The 20,185-nt window shown below is 37.2% G+C and overlaps 2 protein-coding genes across 6 annotated transcripts in view; both read right to left on the minus strand.

Annotated features, from left to right (window-relative positions):
* LOC117619388 overlaps nucleotides 1–5,123 on the minus strand; it is a 5,567-nt gene extending 444 nt beyond the window's left edge. Inside the window, exons 1-6 of one of the 5 annotated variants that reach the window (XM_034349328.1) lie at nucleotides 4,757–5,123; nucleotides 4,085–4,558; nucleotides 3,807–3,956; nucleotides 1,020–1,115; nucleotides 354–395; nucleotides 1–258 (exon numbers count right to left, since the gene is read on the minus strand). The exon at nucleotides 1–258 is cut by the window's left edge and continues 444 nt beyond it. In XM_034349328.1, the coding sequence (XP_034205219.1) occupies nucleotides 1–258; nucleotides 354–395; nucleotides 1,020–1,115; nucleotides 3,807–3,956; nucleotides 4,085–4,558; nucleotides 4,757–5,102 (1,366 nt within the window). In that variant the 5' untranslated portion in view covers nucleotides 5,103–5,123. Of the gene's footprint in view, nucleotides 291–353; nucleotides 396–1,019; nucleotides 1,116–3,806; nucleotides 3,957–4,084; nucleotides 4,559–4,756 lie in introns of all 5 variants that reach the window. The other 4 variants (XM_034349330.1, XM_034349329.1, XM_034349332.1 and 1 more) reach the window with 4 other exon arrangements.
* A 5,697-nt stretch (nucleotides 5,124–10,820) lies between these two features.
* LOC117617194 (heavy metal-associated isoprenylated plant protein 3-like) lies at nucleotides 10,821–12,847 on the minus strand. The gene is made up of 4 exons (XM_034346474.1): nucleotides 12,201–12,847; nucleotides 11,704–11,924; nucleotides 11,483–11,570; nucleotides 10,821–11,388 (listed from the first exon to the last, which is right to left on the minus strand). Exons 1-4 carry the CDS (start codon nucleotides 12,358–12,360, stop codon nucleotides 10,910–10,912), a joined length of 948 nt encoding a protein of 315 aa, XP_034202365.1. The 5' UTR covers nucleotides 12,361–12,847; the 3' UTR covers nucleotides 10,821–10,909.
* Nucleotides 12,848–20,185: the final 7,338 nt, after the last annotated feature.

Genomic DNA, 20,185 nt, shown 5'->3' on the forward strand with positions numbered 1-20,185 from the left:
CCTGGCGACACTCAATTGAATAGTGAAATATGTTCCTTCCCATTGAATTGTTTCGCCACAATACATCCGGATCTACTTTACATAAACGGATAACGAACTCAATAATCCCTCTTCGGACAGCTTGGAATACTGCTTCATAGACAAGGCCATCTTCCCTTTCTTGGATATCTACATCTTTTACCGCTTTATTTACCATGTGGTCCAAAATATAAAGCGAGCGATCATGGATCAATTTCATTTCACATATGTGGTTGATCCCTAGGTTGATGTCGAAGAAAATGTTACAACCACTTTTTATAGAAATAAATGTGCAAAGACACCAACATATAAAGATGGAAATGAATGTTGCATACCTAAAAGGTTGTGGAGGGTAGAAGAAAGCCCCTGCAATAAACCTAAGAGTGCAATGCAGATTAAAAATCACAATATGTTGGCACAAAGTTTTAATTCGTCAATTAGATTATATATGAATAGTAAAAGAAAGAAAAAAAAAACCAAAAAAAAATTATATACACTTGTTTACCATTCTTTTGTGCTTCATTTGTTATGTTAGACTTGGAAACCGTCATTAAAAATTGTGTTAAATATTTAACATGAATATGAAACCAAAGGTCGAGCCTTTATCATAAGATGAACATGCCATGTTCACACGAAAGTGTTATATGTGCGAGGTACAAAGCATGAATGTGCTTTGCTAAATATTTTATTTTTATTAATTTTTTTAATATCACGACGTCTTATATTAAGATCTAAGTTCATGTTTATGAGCATATTAGAAATGATTTGATTATCTAATAATATATCATCTTTTTCTCAAAAAAAAAAAAAAAGTTCTTGTTTATGAGCATTCTAGAACAATTTTCTTTCACCAGATTTCTTTTTGCGCGAAACTATGTCATGATCAACTTCTTATTAAACAGATGCATTATTGCAAAAGTCTGAAAAAATGACAAGAACATATATACAGATAATGAATGCATTTGATTAAACCAAAGCTGGGGTTTCGAGATCTAGCAAACCTGAGAAACTGATATTTCTTTGGCTACCCAGTTCAATTTCTGGATTTTGAACATTTACACTAACATCAGGGATAGCAGGAGGCTGTATGTGTATACCTATCAAGAAAAGTGGACAAGCTTAGTCAATAATTTTTATTTTTATGATTTTTTTGAGTAAAACTGAAACTTTCATTAATTCAAAGAGAAGAAAACATATCATGTGATAGAAGAGGAATCACTCTCAGTGCCTCCTCAACCCAAGAGATGAAATTTGTACAATTTAGTGCACACTTTGCAATGGAATGAGCTACTTGGTGCTAAGAACTGTAGGGTTTGAATATTTGGATGATTGTATTATTCTCCATAAGAAGGAATATTTAAGGATATGTCAACTAAACTAAATAGGAAATAAATCACCTAATTAACTTAGAAAATAAATCTCCTTGATTGCCATAAATTATTAACTCTCTTAAACACTCCCCCTCAAGTTGGTGCACACACATTGCCAATATGCCCCACAGTTCGGTCGGTTCCCACCTATAACGAAAACTAGAATCGAAACTATTTATCTGGTCCGGTTCAGCCTAGTTTCTAGCTAACACTGACATTAAACTGAACGACCTAGGACAGGTTTTGGTCCAGTACGGTTCTCTTGGTTTTAGCCGAATCTGAGCACAATTAATTTATTGAGGATTTTTCGAGATTCAAGCCAAACACTTCCTTAGCCATGCTATGAGGAGCCAAAAAAAAACCAATAGAGTTACAGATAAACACATGCTCATCCAAGATTGAAATAGAGATACAGATAAATTGAAAACGCAAAAGAAAGAATAGAAAAGAAAACAAAATAGATAAACATAGAAGCAACTTATTGCCTCTTTATTATTATATCTCTTGTTGAGCTCAAAACCAACAGAAAATGACAACACCTCGGTACTTCATAGCTTATATCATGTACATCAAGATCTAGAATCAAAGTTTGGATCTTCAAAACGAAGACAGAAAGATAGAAACAAAAAACGAAGGAAAAAATTAAACAAAAGAAAAACAGAGAAACAAAGGAAGAAAGAAGAGGAAGAAAAAGAGAGGAAATAAAGAAGAAGGGAGATAGGAAAGAAAAGAGAGAAAAAGAGAGGTGCGGCTCTGACCTAAAGAAAGAAAGAGGTAATTAAGCTATTACATTTCTTTCGCCCTGGTTTGACTCGGTTTACCGGTTCTACAGTTCCAATGCACACCCCTAAGTCAATCCAAATTTTTTTATTTTTTGAGTAAAATTGAAGCTTTCATTAATTGAAAGCGGACAAACATATCCTGTGAAAGAAGAGGAATCACCCAACACGGTGCGTCCTCAACCCAAGAGATGAAAGATGTACAATTTATTGCATAATTTTCAATGGAATGAGCTACTTGGTGATAAGAACTGTAGAGTTTGAATATTTGGATGATGTATTCTCTTTAAGGAGGAATATATAAGGATTTACATGTGTGCTTTATAAGGAAATAGATACAATAAATAAAAAGGAATATATGCTAATAATACGGGGATATGTCAACTAAACTAAATAGGAAATAAATTGCCTACTTAACTCACGTCAACACTCCTCAAGTTGGTGCATACACATCGCCAATCTGCCCAACTTTGTAACTAAGTTATGAAATACTCGTTCAGAAACAGCTTTTGTCAAGACATCTGCTAACTACTCTTCTGAAATACTTGTTCAAAAGGCATGCAAATACTACTGTTCTTAATCTTCTCTTTGATGAAGAAGCTATCAGCCTCAACATGTTTTGTCCAATCATGTTGAACTAGATTATGAGCAATATCAATTGCAGAGTTATTATCACAACTAACTAGACATCGTAAGCTTTATGTACATACAAAGATCTTCGAAAATGGACAAGTGTGCAATTTTCGGTGATTAAGTTGGTTCTTTGACGCTCATTCCATATTTTCAGTTTCAAATATCAGTTTTCTGGTTGGTAGAAAACCTAGGGTTTGAATCTTGGTGAATCAAGTTAATAAGTCTTCATCTCACCCAAAAAAAAAAAAAATATACAATAAGTCATTTCGGCTATGGAGATAGAGATTGGGAAACTACAAAACCTACTGACCTAGGTGACTTGGGGATGAAGAATATGATTAGTGTGAATATAGCTGTTTATGAACATGCATATGCTTCCAAAATTGTGGCTTATATGTTAGTGCTACTCTTATCACAATTCTACACCATGGGGACCATCCTAATAATTTTTTAACACAAGAGTTGTTGATGTGTCATGTCTTAAAACGGACATACTAATATAATGGTTTAGATGTTGCAAAATGTGCGTAAATGCACAATCTCTAAATGTAGCAGCTCATAATCCATCATATTACAGGCTATGGGTAAATGTTTATGGCTGAAAATTTCTTAGATCTTTGTTGGATGACCTTCCTATTTATTGCATTAATTTTGTTCTTTCTTTTTATCTACTTTTTTGTTTATTTATTTATTTTTGGTCAAATTCTTTCCATTTATTCTTGAAATGGGGAGGGAGGGAGGATGAAGAAGCGCACAAGAAAAAAAAAGAAAAAGAAAGGGTTGGGGACTTTCAGGAGGAAGGAGGAGATTGGGGGTGATGAATAGCAGAGAAGGAGTGAGGCAAGAAGATAAACGTTTGACAATTTTTTATTCATTAAAGTGTTATAATTGAAGCTGTGAAACATAAGAAAATTTAAGTGACTTGAGGTAGATAAACTGTTGGCAAAATATACATGGTATATAATGAACGTGATTGTAGCAAGAGAAAAGAGAATGTATTACTAACAGTCATAGATCCACCGTTGCCAGAATTTGAGCGGCGTCCCACTCGGGAATACAGAAGGGATATCTGCCAATACAAATATAGGGGATTCGCCCGTCGGGCCTTTAGTAATGGCCAATCGTGGGTAGCGCTGAAGTAAGTCCAAGGCAATATCTATTATTAGAAAAACAAAACAAAAAACAGGAATTGTGAAAGTTAAAGCTTGAATTTTGGCAAATAAAAAAGTTAAAAGCTTGAATAATAAATAAATAATGTGGGTTTTGGTTGGTTGAGAATTTTACCAAATTGTTTGGCATAGAAACAAAAGCAAACAAGTCCAGCGCCATAAGGGCCATTCTCTGGCATTAGGTCTTCGATCGGAGTGAGGGGATACAGATAATGAACGATATCCCATAAGTCATTTTTAGCAGCGAAGAGAATTGGTGTCAGACCGTGGGACTCTTCGACCATACCAAGTAGATTGAGATTCATGTTCCTTCCAACCATGCATTTAACCATTTTGAGACTTAATCTTGCAGCAAGATGAAGAGCTGTCCAACCAAAATCTTGTATCTCCAAGTCTTCAGCTGTCATCAAATCCACCAACTTTTCCACCATATTCTCATCTCCCAACTTGGTTGCAATGTGAAGAGCTGTCTCTCCTGTTGAAGATCTTGCTCTTATTGCATTGGGATTTCCTCTAAGAATGTTATTCGTTTCTTCCCAATCACCGATCTTAACAGCAGCAAAGAAACGACGGAGATCATTGTTCTCATCTGTCAAGTATATTATATATATGTTTGGACATGAATTATTCGCATCTATTATATATCAAAATAAGTCTAAACTAATATATGTTTGGCTGAATAAAAATAATTTGGAAATTAGAGGTTTATATGTATTCAGATCAAGTCTTTGCAAGGACGGAGCACATTAACATTTGACTACTCTTTGTTCTTTTTTTAACAGTATACCTGGGTTGTTTGATGAGTTTGCAGACTGAACAGATCTCCATAGCTGTGGCTTGAACGTTTGGGCCAAAATATCCCAAGCAATTTTGGATGAACTGATCTCCTTAATCACCGAAAACGCATCCGGCCCACACGAAATTTGGATTGCATGTAAAGCCGCGGCAGTCTTCTTCCTCCCGATGAACTGATCAGCTTCTTCTGGTACAGGAGGTTCAGCTGTAGCCTCCACTACGTCCCAGAGGTCTTGAGCCAGCAAGTAATTTTTAACCAACGCACTCCAATGCTCATAGTTATCTTTGCTAAGAACATCCACAACGATTGCACCCGCAGGAACCAGGCCTTCCACCATTCTTAGTCCTACCCAGGCTTGCTTTTTAATTTTTTTAATTTTTTTTTTAATTTTGAAAAGGACATTTGCATATTTGAGGTTGAGCACATCTCAAAGTACTGACATTTCTTATGTTTCTTATCCTTGTCCTTTTCCTTGTCTTAGCTGGCAAAACTTTTTTTTTATCTCGTAAGCTGGGCAAAAGTTGGCTATGCGAAAGGGATAGCCAACCAAGGCATCAGTCAGTGCGTGATAACCTGTAAGTCTCCCTCCACTTTTTAAACAAAAAATAATTGGGTACATGTTGAAAATAAACATGCTTTATTAATTAGATTCATGAGTTATGTATTTAGTTAATGTATAAGCATTTGGAAAGACTCTAGAAGTTAATTGGGTACATGTATTTAATACTAGGAAATAGTGGGGCTTTATTATCTTCAGTGGTTGTAATTGCTATACATGCTAAAGTCATGTAATCAGTTGGTTGCACTCAAGAAATATGAAATAAAGTATCTTCTCCCAAATATTGAGAGTTTTATGAGTGAGCGTCCATCACCTTCCAACAAACTGGCATCAGAGCCATAAGAAGAAGTTTAGAAGATGGCGAACAATTCGATGGCTCCATTTCAAGTTCTTCTGCTGACCAAAGATAATTCTCACAATTGGAGTGTTAGAATGAAGACTTTGATTGGTTGCTACGATGCTTGGGAGGTCGTAGAGAGAGGTATTGGCGAACATGGAGATTAAGCAAATTTGAATAATGCCTAGAGAGAAGCATTGAAGGAAACAAGGAAGAAAGACAAGAAGGCACTCACCCTCATCCATCAAGCCTTGGATGACAGCACATTTGAGAAGGTTGCAAATGCGACAACGGCAAAAAATGCATGGGAGATTTTGCAGAATTTTTATAGAGGAGTTGATAAAGTAAAGAAGGTGCGGCTCCAAACCCTTAGAGAGGAGTTTGAAAGCCTACATCAAAAGGAATCCGAATCAATTTCAGACTATATGTCAAGAGTTCAAGCCAATGTCAACCAATTGAGAAGAGATGGAGAAGAAATTAGTGACACCCGTGTAGTTGAGAAAATTCTTCGCTCATTAGATTCAAAGTTCGAGCATATTGTTGTTGCTATTGAAGAGTCTAAGGACCTGGAGACTATAACGGTTGATCAACTTTCTGGATCATTGAAAGCTCATGAGGAAAGATTGAAGAAGAAAACTCAAGAACCAGTTGTGGAGAAAGTCTTACAAACAAAGCTTACTTTACATGATGAAGAAAGCTCAAGAAGTGGAACAAGTCGTGGTCGTGGAAGAGGGAGAGGTGGCAGAGGAATAACAGGTGGAAAAGGAGGAAGAAGTGGCAGATGTGATTTCAAGTCAAGTCACAATGAAGGAAAAGAACAAAATTCGTATTCATCAAGAGGATGTGGAAGATGGAGCAATACAAATCAGCAAGGAAATTTTAGGTATGATAAATCACAAATCCAATGTTATTCCTGTACAGGCTATGGGCATAAAGCTTTTGAAGGCAGAGGTGGTGGTGGAAATGTCCGAGGGAAGTCCAATTATAGAGAAGCAGACAAAGAAGCCACTTTGTTGTTGGCCTACAAATGTGAAGAAAAAACTAGAAAGAATGGAGAGTTATGGTATTTGGACACTGGAGCAAGCAACCATATGTGCGGAAATAAAGATTTATTCGTTGACCTTGATGAAAGTTGGGTGGCAAGATCACTTTTGGAGATGATTCAAAGATTTCAGTTCAAGGCAAAGGTAAAATATTAATTTGTTTGAAGGATGGCAGCCATGAATTTATTTCAAATGTTTATTATGTGCCTACTATGAAGAGTAATATTTTGAGTTTGGGCCCATTGCTGGAGAAAGGATACAATATGCAGTTGATTGATTGTAGTCTCTCAATTAGAGATGAACAAAACAGGTTAATTGCTAAACTTCCAATGACAAAGAATAGGATGTTTTTGCTGAATATTCAAAGTGAAGCTGCAAAGTGTCTAAAGGCTTGTTTCAAAGATCCTTCTTGGCTCTGGCACTTGAGATTTGGGCATGTGAATTTTAGTGATTTGATTTTGTTATGCAAGAAAGAAATGGTGAAGGGCTTGCCATCCATCAATTCTCCATATCAACTATGTGAAGGGTGTCTACGTGGGAAGCAATCTAGAAGAAGCTTTCCTAGAGAAGCAAGTACAAGAGCAAGAGAGCCATTGGAGCTCATTCATGCAGATGTGTGTGGCCCTATAAAACCAAGTTCGTTTGGTAAGAATAATTACTTTCTTCTCTTTATTGATGATTATAGTAGAAAAACTTGGGTGTATTTTCTAAAAGAAAAATCTGAGGTGTTTGGTTCATTCAAAAAGTTCAAAGTTTATGTTGAAAATGTTAGTGGCTACAAGATCAAGGCTTTGAGGTCCGATAGAGGAGGTGAATTTACATCAAAAGAATTTCAAAATTTTTGTGAAGACCATGGGATCCGTCGTCACTTGACAATCCCTTACTCCCCGCAGCAAAATGGAGTGGTGGAGAGAAAAAATATATCAATTCTCAATATGGCTCGAAGCATGATGAAGAGCAAAAATATGCCAAAAGATGAAGCTGTTGAGTGTGCTATTTATTTGTCCAATCAGTTTCCAACTAGAAGTCTTTGGAACAAAACACCTCAAGAAGCATGGAGTGGAAGAAAGCCCAGTGTGTTTCATTTAAGAGTTTTTGGGAGCATTGCCTACACACATGTGCCAAATAAGAATCGTTCCAAGCTAGATGACAAAAGTGAGAAATTCATTTTTGTTGGCTATGATTCTTCCTCCAAATGGTACAAGCTTTATAATCCAGAGAAGGAGAAAATTATTATTAGCAGGGATGTTCATTTTGATGAAGAAGGCATATGGAATTGGGAGGCTCTAGAGAAAGATTATAACTTTTTTCCTCTCTTGGAAGAAGAAGACAATGTTGAGCAAATATTTGAAGAGCAGCAACAAACTCCACCTCCATCACCACCATCAGTTCATAGAGATTTCTCATCCCCATCATCCTCATCAAGTGAAAGCTCAAATGAAAAAAACACCACACTTCAGAGACCTAAGTGAAATTTATGATGTCACAAGTAATCAAAATGATTTGACCTTGTTTTGCTTATTTGCTGATTGTGAACCAATAGGCTTTGAAGATGCAGTGCATGACTCGAGATGGAGAAAAGCAATGGATGAAGAGATAGGTGCAATCAAGAAGACAACACATGGGAGCTTGCTGTCTTGCCTAAAAGCCAAAAAACAATTAGAGTAAAATGGGTTTACAAGGCTAAGAAGAATGCTAAAGGAGAAGTTGAAAGGTATAAGGCAAGATTGGTTGCCAAGGGATACAACCAAAGGGCTGGAATTGACTATGGAGAGGTGTTTGCTCCAATTGCGCGATTGGAGACCGTAAGACTGTTTTATCCAGCATCTAATGAATTGAAGCCTGTGGGTTATAGTGACTGTGATTGGGCTGGAGATAAAGATGACAGAAAGAGCACTACATGATTTGTTTTTTACTTGGGAGATGCTGCTTTCACATGGCCCTCAAAGAAGCAACACATTGTGACTCTTTCAATTTGTGAAGCTGAATATGTTGCTGCAACATCTTGTGTTCTCATGCCATATGGCTTAGAAACTTGTTGAGTGAATTGAATCTACCACAAAAGAAAGCTACTGAAATTTATGTTGATAACAAGTCTGCATTGGCCTTAGCCAAAAAATTCAGTTTTTCATGACAGAAGCAAGCATATAGATACAAGATATCACTACATAAGAGAGTGCTTAAGCAAGAAGGAGATAGAGCTGAAGTATGTGAATTCTGAAGACCAAATTGCAGATATTTTCACCAAACCTTTGAAGTTGGAGACATTCAAAAGATTGCGAGGATCACTTGGAGTTTGTTTCAAACCAGAAAATCATGTTTAAGGGGGAATGTTGAAAATAAACATGCATTATTAATTAGATTCATGAGTTATGTATTTAGTTAATGTATAAGCATTTGGAAAGACTCTAGAAGTTGATTGGGTGCATGTATTTAGACTAGGAAGTAGTGGGGCTTTATTACCTTCAGTGGTTGTAATTGCTATATATGCTATAAAGTCATGTAATCGGTTGGTTGCACCCAAGAAATATGAAATAAAGTATCTTCTCCCAAATATTGAGAGTTTTATGAGTGAGGGTCCATCACCTTCCAACAGTACACACTAGAATTTGAGCGATTCCACCCTTGCCTCCAGCCAGGGCAGGACAGGGCTCAAGCCTAGGCAAGCGCTTCCAGAGGGCCAAGCTTGTCCGGCCAAGTTGTGGGTCCCACGTAACTGGGCTAGCTCGCAGGCCAAACCTGCCCGACCTCGAGCCCATAGGCAGCTGGCGCCAGCTCCCGGGTTTTAAAAAAATTTACTGTTGGCGCGTGCGTGACTTCATGGTTGACGCCAGCCTAATATCCGCGCCTGGGTTTAAAAAACTTTTACCGTTTGCTGGTGCAAAAATTTGAATTTCCGTGCGCTGACGTAAAGCTATCATCAGCCCTAAATATGAATAACAAAATTTGAATTTCTGTGGGGCTAACGCATACATTCCACTACAATATGAATAACAAAATAAGTAAAGAGAATAAAATTGTGGGAAATGAATGAAAGAAACGAGTGTAGAAACATTTGACAAAAAAATAAAAAATAAAAAAATAAAAAGAAGAGGGAAAAGTTGTGAATAAGTAGAGTATTTAAATACTTTAAAAGGTTAAAAGAAACAAAAATAATAATTACGGCTAGGAGACGTCAACGCGCCTTTAATATCAATCTTTGGATTGCAATTGCATAAGATATTCCCCTTCTCACACCCACACGTGATACTTTCTCGTATTTGGGCAACACATGTGTTGGGCTCACAAGAAAAGTTTGGCCTAGGCTACAAAGTGGCTTGGGATGATTGCTAAAGGACTAAATATAGCCCTCAAAAATTTGACCAATTTTTTTTGACCCATGACTGAAGATGAATTTTACATGTTTTTGAATGCTATATATGATTTATGGCCATGGCCGAAGATGGCCTTACAAAAATATTATAATTCCTCTCCCAAAAATGATTAATTGGCTCCGTCATATCCTAAAAATATGCGGGACCATGTCGCATAGGATTGAAAATTGGAACCACACAACACAATGCTTGCTTTAACTTTTACATGTAACTTTGATCTCAACTATAATACTAGAATATCCAACAACAATAAAACTATATAGAAAATAAGATTAAATTAAATTATTCAAATGTAGAATAAATGATGTGTGTAACATTAGAGCATCTTGAATGGGGGTGTGAAGCCAAGTGTATGCTATATATACACATTTTATCTTCGGAATTATCTCCAATAGAAAGATGTAAATGGTTGTAAAAATACATCACAACCATTGAGATGTAAAATTAGATATACATGTGCATCTTTTTTTTTACATCCTTTGCAGGCGGGACCCACAGGAGAGAAAGGTAAAGAGAAGTATTGGAATTCAAAATGAAAGGCCCAGATTTCATGCAATTTGCGTTGCACTTCCAATGGTATGAAATATTATAAAAAATACCTTAAAATGTTTAGTAGATATTTTTATATTAGTTTTTAGGTAAAATCATATGTTTTCTAAATTTAAATTTTTTTAGGTTCATTTATTTAGAAAAATAAAATAAATCTAACACACACAAAATTAATTTTAAAAAGATAAAGCACTTAAAAAAAAAAAACCACAATAATGAATTATCACAAACAAATCGAATATGCATCTTTGGATTACATCGTTTTTCATCGGAGCAAAAAACTTATTTACATCCCTTGAAGATAAGGAATGTACTGTGGATGCTCATAGTGTAGATGTCCTTGGCCAAGTGGTTGTACGTCACTAGTAAACCAAAAACCTCACAGCACATTAACAACATTTTTTCCCCTATTTTGAGTGCCCCATTTTGGTAACCATATCCATGACGATGTACCGTTCGATATGAAAATTGTCCAAACTCGGACTGACCCGCTGGATACTTCATTTTGCCACCACCATTGCCCTCGTCTTCCTCCTTTTTCTTCTCATCTCCACCGCCACCGCCACCGCCACCGCCACCTCCACCGCCGTCATTGTCATTGTTTTCATCGTTGTCATTGCCTCCATTTTTCTTCTTTGGTGGCACAATTTCCACATGCTTCTTGAGCTTCACCCTCAATTCTGAAACCAATTCCACCACGTCCATTGAACCCCTCACTGTCAACAAACCCTTCTCCATATAAGCGCTTACCGACTTGAACCCTGTCCACGTTACCCATGTCAAATAATTAAAAACAAATTCATCATCGTAAAAACGACGCCGTCGCATAACGAGTGGTGGAATTTATAACCTCACCTGGGGTACTTGATGCAATCTTCATAGCCCGCTTCTTGCATTTTTGGCATTGAAAGTCCACCTTCATAACCGCCGTCGTCAACGGAGCCTACACAAACCAATGACCCCTTTAATTAATAAAAGCGATTAAATTTTTTGAAACATGAAAGAAATTATATTTTTGAGGCAGGTGCGTAGAAAAAGACAGGGGCACGTTAGGAACCAATGCGCACTACACACACCTCTTTGGCTTTTTCGTCGTTGTCTGTTTTCTCAGGCTGCTTTTTCTTGGTGTCGTTCGCGTCGTCTTTGTTGACTTTGTTGTCCTTTTCGGGCTGGGGAGAGACGAGGTCGACCTTATTCTTGGTCTTGGTGGCCAGCTCGTCTCTCAGCTTTGTGGGGTCCACTTTTCCGACCACCGTCAGCTTGTTCGCTTGGCCCTCAGATTTCACCGACTCAGCGCCTGTGTTGCATATATAATACACACAACTTAAAAACCATCCCAGAAATTAAACCCAAAAAAATTTGAATCTAGATGCGTATGAGATTCAACCCATAAAGACTAAAGTAGAAAGAAACAGAGCATAATCTGAATCAAATTCCTTTGGAATATTACTTTTTCCATGCACCAAAATAAAGAAAATAAAAAGAAGACAATTTCATGAGGAGTAAAGGGAGATCAGAATCTCTGAACACAAAATCGAAGGAAATCTGATAAACTGGGGTTGAATGATTTTACCTTGAAAAGATTTGACCCATTTGACAATCTTAGAGGCGATCGCCTTCTTCTTCTCACCCCCGTCGTTGTTCTTGTTCTTGTTCTCGACGCCATTGTTGTTGTTCTTCTGCATGAAACCCAAAAACAAACACCAAAACCCATTTCTCAAACACAAACCCATCGAGCAAACGCAAGCATATAGAGAGAAAATAAGGGCTAAACCAAAAGATAGAGAATCAGAGGCGGATGAATTGGGTCTCACCGACCTTGGCCATTGTGAGTTTTTTGGCGGATGTATGTGTAATTTATGAGTGGAGAGTAGGAAACGTGGTGAGGGTACGAGTGAGTTTCAGGGTCAGTTGTTGTTTGTGACGCCGGAGGTAGGTCGGTTTATGCCTTCTATGATGGTGATGAGGGCGGGTGTGTGTGATTTTATATGCGTGGAGGTTTAGGCATTTGCACTTACGCATGTGAAGTGATGTGCGTGTGTGGGTTGCGCCGGTGGCACTGGTACGCGTAGATGAACGTTTTGGACATGGGAGAGACTGAGAAACTTCCTTGTAATTTTGGTGGAAGGTGGGCTCTGCTGATTCAAAAGCTGAGAACCCGCTTTTTTATAGAAAAATATTAGGGAAAGCCGGCACTTGGCCAGGGCGACCAGGGCATGGGCCCGGGGGGGCAAAAAAAAAAAAAAAAAAACGGTTAAGTCATATATATAATATATTTATACAACCAAAAAAATAAAAGTCCTCATAAAAAATTAAAAATAACTAAAAGAACCAGGCGTGCATCCTTCCTCTCCAAAAACGCGTGCTCATAGCCCACGTATCCAGCAAATATGTTGTTTTTACATAGCAGCCAAGAATTGGTTCTGCATGACTCCCAGAGTTCACTTACGATTCTATCATTCTTTATTAGTCCAGATGAGTGTTTGCACCTAATCAACGAAACACATCCGACATTAGAGGACTGGTACATAGGCAGACATACTTGCTGCTGAAGGAAAACACTCCAAGATGCTCGGGCAGCCTTTAAAATATGGATGACATCACCATCTTCCTATCAAAGGAACACCTCCTTCTGAAGCGGGAGCCACCGTCGATGCTCTCAACTACAGAATTTAGAACTATGGACACATGTCACCATCACCACAACTTGCACAAAGTCCTATATCGAAATTTTGTGCATCTCATATCGAAATTTTGTACAAACTCTCACTTTTACTTCTCTATAAAAAGAGGAATAGTATCCAGGTAAATAGGGTAACTACTTTTTACCTTTACTATTACTGTGCCAAAATTACCACGCATTCCACACTTTCTGACTTAAGCATCGAAGAGTCTTCGGTAGGTACCACACTGGTGCTTGAAGCTTGGCGATTGCTTCTTCCTTATTTTCTTATACAGGATCTCTCCTTGCCAAAGGTCCACAACCTTCTTATCCTGCTGAAGATTAGACACTTCTTTCACCTAAGTTGACCCCCGATTTTGGGCATCAACAATGAGAATAAATTATGAACTGTACAGTAAGAATACTTGAGCAATCAAGTACTCACTTGAAGAAGTTATAAGATAAGAAATTCGAGTATGTTGCAATTTGTTTGTTTATTTACCATAATTTATTTACCATAATTTGGTGGCTGTATTAGCAATGTTAATGAAGTCGAACAACCCACGCCAAGAGACAAAGAGAAATAGAATATCGTGTATGTGTTAAAATATCAACTCCAGCCCACCAACACATTTTTTAATTAGCCCAAGGAAAATAAAACCCGGCCCATGGAAATTTGTTAACACTTGAATTAGGAAATATAGTAAAATCTTGAAACGAGGAGAACAGATTCCACCGACTATGCAAAGCCCGCAAGCTAAAGGTGTTGGAAAATATGAATGCTAAATTGTTATAAAATAAATAAATAAACACTACAAATAAAATAGATTTTTACAATAATAAAATGAAATTAAAAGAATTTTAATTGAGTCGAGGCAAGTGTTGGACACTCTGACCTTAAGACGAATTACGCCCCATACTAGTGTTTATGGTTCATTAGCGTTCGTCTTCCAGGATACAACGACTCCCCTCTTATGAAAGAAGCACTGCAATTCACAAGGAACTTTGAATTAAAATTATGCAGGAACCTCTCTTTATGAAAACTCTAATGCTCTCTATACATGAAAGTATGTATGTTGAGAATTGATTGAATGAATAAAACTGCAGGAGGATTGCTCTATTTATAGATGATGAAATACCCTTTCCAAAAAGGTATCCCAATCTGAAAAGGCAAATAATGCATCCCTTGGTCTGAAGAGTTGTCACCCCAAACAATGCATCCCTTGGTTTGAAGAGTTGTCACCCCCCAATTGAAGATGTCTTTAACCCAAGGGTCATGTCTTTAACCCAATAAATTTTATTAATTTTCATTTAAATAGAAAAATTAATATTAGTTCATATTAAATTTCCAACAAAAGGTTGCATGCATAATAGTCTAGAAAAGTCTTCACAAGTATCTTAGATAATTATTGTAAGAAATATCTAGAAGAAGAAAGCCAAAGTCTGTGGAGTGGCAAAGCAAGTCGGAAATATTGAAGCTTGGAGAATTGTCTGGAGTATTCACACACTTGTGGCTAGGAATTATGGAAAAGCCAAAGTCAATGGAGAGATTGGTGAGAAAGTCGGCTAAAGATGCCTATAAATTGAAGATGTGTTGGCCCTTTTTTCCGTCCGCTGTTCTTTTTCGCCGCCCGCGAGGTCAGTTCTGCTATGAGGAATGGAGAGGATTGTTGGATCAACACCAATGTTCTGATCGGATGGTGTCTCTTAGCTTACAGAGAGGACTCCTTCAATTTCTGAACAAAATTGAAAGTTGAATCAGTTTTACAAAAGCGAGGAGGCCTGATCGAAGCCCTATCAGTGAACTTTTCTCAATTCTGATTCGTGGTGTTGCGTAGGCATGCCACTATTGGGTATATGACTAGCCCAATAGATCTGGTATCGATGCTTTGTGAATGGTTCATTCTTATGGAACTCGCGCGTCTTTTTCTGGACTTCTTCTCAAGCCATTGTGCGTCATGGGGGTACTGGCCTGGGTTGATTCTTTTCTATGCCTCAATTAAGAGGACTTCGACATTCTTTCCTTCACGAGTGTCAACCTGACAAGTATGAGCGGTACCTAAACAAGTGAGATAGAGAGAGACCAAGTTCGTGGTTAGTAAGACCCTATCTGGGTTTTATCAACCGGGTTCAATATTCTTATCGTTCTCGGGCTAGATTAATAGTTAATTCAGGCCCAGTGGTGTAGCTCGGGCCCAACTCAACTTCCTATCCCTATTATTTTTACTATCTCATTTGGGCCTCTACTTCCTTTCGGGCTCGAACGTTGGTTCTTTTGGACTTTTATAAAGGGAGGAAGGCGGGAATGAGATTTTATGTATTAGAATAGTTTATAATTTATTTTAAGATAATTAAGTGAACTTATTTAAGATGATTTTTCTACGACTTATATTTAATCCGAACGTAAACTAAATAACAAAACCTTCTTCAATTAATCGATCAATTATTTTACAATCCGAATTACAGAGCAGGGAAAGAGAGACTGGAGATTTCTCCATCCAATTAAACGATTACATGAATTGAAACATATTTCTTTTGGAAGAAAATCATACCATGGATATGGCAGAGCTACGAGAGATAAACGCAGGAGTTGTCGACTAGTTATCTAAAGAGAGTAGGCACATTTTTATTTTGAGAGTTTTCAAGTGTTTTTTGAGACGTTGCATCTGGTTTTGGAGAGAGAGTCCCCTTCTTTTGAATTAGACTTTCTTTATTTATAGAGGAGGAAGGAGCCCGTAATGAGGGAAACTATGACAAGAAGGGCTTGTGGTTCAAGGTCAGTTGTTGGTTTGTCGGTCTTAACTGGTTCATAGAGGGAATGATGGAAGGCTTCTGTTAAGAACCTTCAGTTTTCTTTGTTAAGCTTTCTTGATCTAAACCCTTTGTACTTGAAGACCTGGCTAGCAATTTGATCCTTCTCTGATTTTGGAGGCTTCAGTACTGCTTGTTTTCTTGCTGGGAGAGAAGGAGGTCAAGTCGTCATTAAATGTGATAATCCCCATTAGCATCCCACATGGGCCTAGAAAACACATTTACCGATTTTTTAACCTGTAGCGCGAAACAAGAGTTTGATTTTTACAATTTGGGCCTTCTTATTGATTTATTCAAAAAGGCCCGTTAGGAAGAGGATGACCTTTATAGGAAAAAAAAAATGTTAATGGGCCTGGCTTTATTTTAAAATATTCTTTTAACCATTTAGACCATTTTTGGTCTATTTACCAAAACTGGGTACAAACAAGATGTACTTCATAGTGTGAACGAGTCAAGCAGAAGAGTGAGTAATAAGTTATAGAACTAAGTCCTTATGAGGAGTGTGAGTGTTCTAGAGTTTGTCTCTAGAAGTGAAAAAGAGTGCTTGTAAGAGGTGGTCTTTCCTTTGAGAGTTGTCTCGTTGTGATATTTTGTGAGTTTAATACAAGTGATTTGTTTACTTGTTTTGTCTCCGACAATTATATATTAGAAGTTGTGTACTCTAGTTTTCTCAATAATTGGTATCAGAGCGGGACGATCAGGGACTGATTCTACTAGAGCTTCCTTGAGTCTTGAGGAGTTTATCTCTATAAGTTTGCATCTTTAGATCAAGCTTGTTTGGTACTGCCGAAATTTGGTCGACATGATGGGTTATCTTCACATAGTTGGCGGAATCAAGAAGCTCAACAACACAAATTACAACACGTGGGCGACATGTATGGAGTCTTATATACAAGGTCAAGATCTTTGGGATGTCACTACTACAAAAAGTGAAAAAGACGACCAGAAAACAACGACGGTCTAAGTGAAAACCGTCGTGGTTTTTAAAAATACGACGGTTCTAAAAACACCGTCGTGTAATACCACCTTAGACAACTAAAAATGGAGATTCAAATGGCTGTTCAAAAACAACGACGTACCTAATTAAACAACCGACGTCTATTTGAAACAGATTTCCGCAGAGTAAAATCAAAGCCAACAAAGAACGGCAGAAGTTATGAATCGACCGACGTAGAAAGTAAAGACGACGATTTCAATAAAAGCCGCCGTTTTTACTCATAAAATAACACGACGAGGTTTTCGTATAAGACGCCGTATAATTACAAACAAATCCACGGCTTTAAAATACAAAATATCGCCGTATTAAATTAATTTACAACGACGGAAAATATAAATATATCGACGTCATTCTCGTATAGTTCTACGACGTTATCTTTAAATCGTACTATAAAATTTAACGTCGTATTTATTCATTTTATACGTCGTACATTTAATTTAAACCGTCGTCTTAATAAGAATTTTTGTTAACAATTTTTTTCTTTGATTTTCTTATCCTACGTCGGTAGATCTACTTAATGACAAGAATTGAAATAACCACGACGGTTTATATAGAAAACCGCCGACATAACCAGATTTTTCTGAGATCCCAAGGGTTACGAAATCTTACCAGATGGAACTCTGTTCCACATCATAATCTTAACAGATGACACAGATTTGCAATCAGAGAGACAATTTTTTGGAAGTTGATGATGTGTGTGCTTTTGTGTATCTACAAATATTATACCTAACGTCGTTGCAAATTTGCAATCAGAGAGACAATTTTCAACGACGGTTATATTATACCTAACGACGTTTAAAAAACAAATCAACGTCGCTCAACAAATATATTACGTCGTTTTAGTCTTACTTAAGACGACGAAAAACGTCAACAGTAATTCAAAAACAGTCGTTGTTTTTATACTCTTATTTTTTTTAAATCTGTCATCCAAAAAAGAAAATTTACATATTCCAGAACATTAATTTCCTTCATTTTAAATTTCTTTGATTTTCAGATTTCTTCATTCCAGCACATCTGATCTTCAGATTTCCCTGAGAAGCGAACTTTCCTTCGACAGCGAGTGGAGGCCAGGCTTGCATCTCTTTTGATGGAAAGCAAGGTGTATTCAGAAGCACTAAGTGTCCTATCAGGCTTGATCAAGGAAGTGAGAAGGCTAGTTGACAAGCTTCTTCTTGTGGACATAGATTTGATGCGAGTAAGCTCAATTTCTCTTTGAGAAAGACATCCAAATTATTGTCTTTGAGATGTGAGAGACAGTGTCTCTGAGAGAGGAAGAACTTGGAACCCTAAATGTAAACCGAAAATGAATGAAAGCGACAAATTTATAGAATAAATTTTTAAAACCAACGGCGGTCCTTACAAAAAAACCGCCGTTTAAATTGTAAAATCAACGTCGGTATGACCGACGTATATTACAGAAATCCACGTCGGTAAATTAATAAAAACGACGTGTTAAATAATCTACCATGACGCGAGTTATTACTTATGTACTTTAATTTTTGAGTTTACTACGACGGTACCTACAACACTACTGTCGTATTTATTTACCACGTCCGAAGTTAAATTTACCGTCGTATTTTTTAATTTATACGTCGTAGTTATATGTAACCGCCGTATTATTTTTTTGAAATGGTTTTATATGTAAGCAACTTTTCGTCTACCTGACTTACACATGCACTGTTTCCAAACCCGATTAAAAATTTCAATCTCCCAGAGAAAACTTTTCGTCTTTTTTCCTTGTCAGAGCACTGTCAGAGTATCTCATCGTCTTCCTCTCGTCTTCTTCGTCGTCTCTGAACTTAAAGATCGATCGTCTTCCTCTTGCTTTCGTTGCACGCAATAGGTAAGCTTTCATTTTCACTATTTTGGTTACTGTTTTGCATGCTCATACGTTTTTTGTTTGAAAAATCTTTTTACCTTTTTTCTGGCCAAAATCATTTTACTTCTTTCCAAGTTTGATAAAATATACAGACAAAGAGGGAAAGTTTCCAACTTTGAAGACAACTACCTCAACTAAATAAGGCGACGGTAGCTTCTTATTTACGTGGTTAAATATGTAGACCACGACGGTTCGTCAGTCGTTCTAGCGTCGTCTGAAAATTGACAAAGTTGTTTTTAAAATTATAGTCTTTTTTTTATTTGCTTGTTTAATTGCAGGTTTGATTTCTCTGAACAATGGTTTTTGTTTTTCCCTAATTTGATAAAATATAAAGAAAAAGAAAGTAGGGTTGGTATCTAATATAGACGACAGTATATCTTATTGTTTTACGTCGTGTGAATGTTAATACCACGACGTGGTATTTTAGGGTTTTGGATCTGCAATCAAACATTCACAGAGAAAGAAAGAAGGGTTTTGGATCCTTATATAGACGACGGTGTATTACTATTGACGTCGTGTGAACATAAATACCACGACGTTATATAAATAATGGTTTTAAACATTTATTACGTCTGAGATTATTTCATTGCGTCGTTTAAAATCATATCATACGTCGTATTTTATTAATAACCGTCGTTTGTGTTCTTAATCTTTTCCTGAAATATTTTCACTTGCAGTTTTGTCTGTTAAAATGGTTTCTCAACACCAAAGTAAGGATTCTGGCTCCAAGAAAAATGAAGGTAAGGAGCTTGGAATGGTAGCTCCTCAAGACAAGTCTTCGAAGAAGATGAAGTCTTCGAAGAAGATGAAGTTTGCTTCATCATCTGCTGAGACAGAACCAACCAACCAGACAACAATCTCTGATGATTCAAAGACTGGTCGAGGTATGAGCACAATGCCTCGTGTTGTGAAGAGAAAACTTCAGAAACTGAGGCCAATTGTTGAGTACAATAAAAGGGGGAAAGGTATTGGCCAAGCACATAGTGAGATGCAGTCGTACATTGGTGTTTTGGCACGCTCCAGAGTTCCACTTGTGGACAAGAAATGGTCTCAAATCCCCAAGGATATAAAGGAGCAGATTTGGGAAGCAGTTGACATGGCTTTTGTGGTAGGTCAAAGGGGCAAGAACTCTGTGTTAACTTCTGCTGCCAAGAAATGGAAGGATTTCAAGTCTACACTAACGAGGCATTATATCCTTCCATACACCAA

This window comes from Prunus dulcis, chromosome 2 (assembly GCF_902201215.1).
Source record: "Prunus dulcis chromosome 2, ALMONDv2, whole genome shotgun sequence".
Classification (NCBI taxonomy): domain Eukaryota; kingdom Viridiplantae; phylum Streptophyta; class Magnoliopsida; order Rosales; family Rosaceae; genus Prunus; species Prunus dulcis.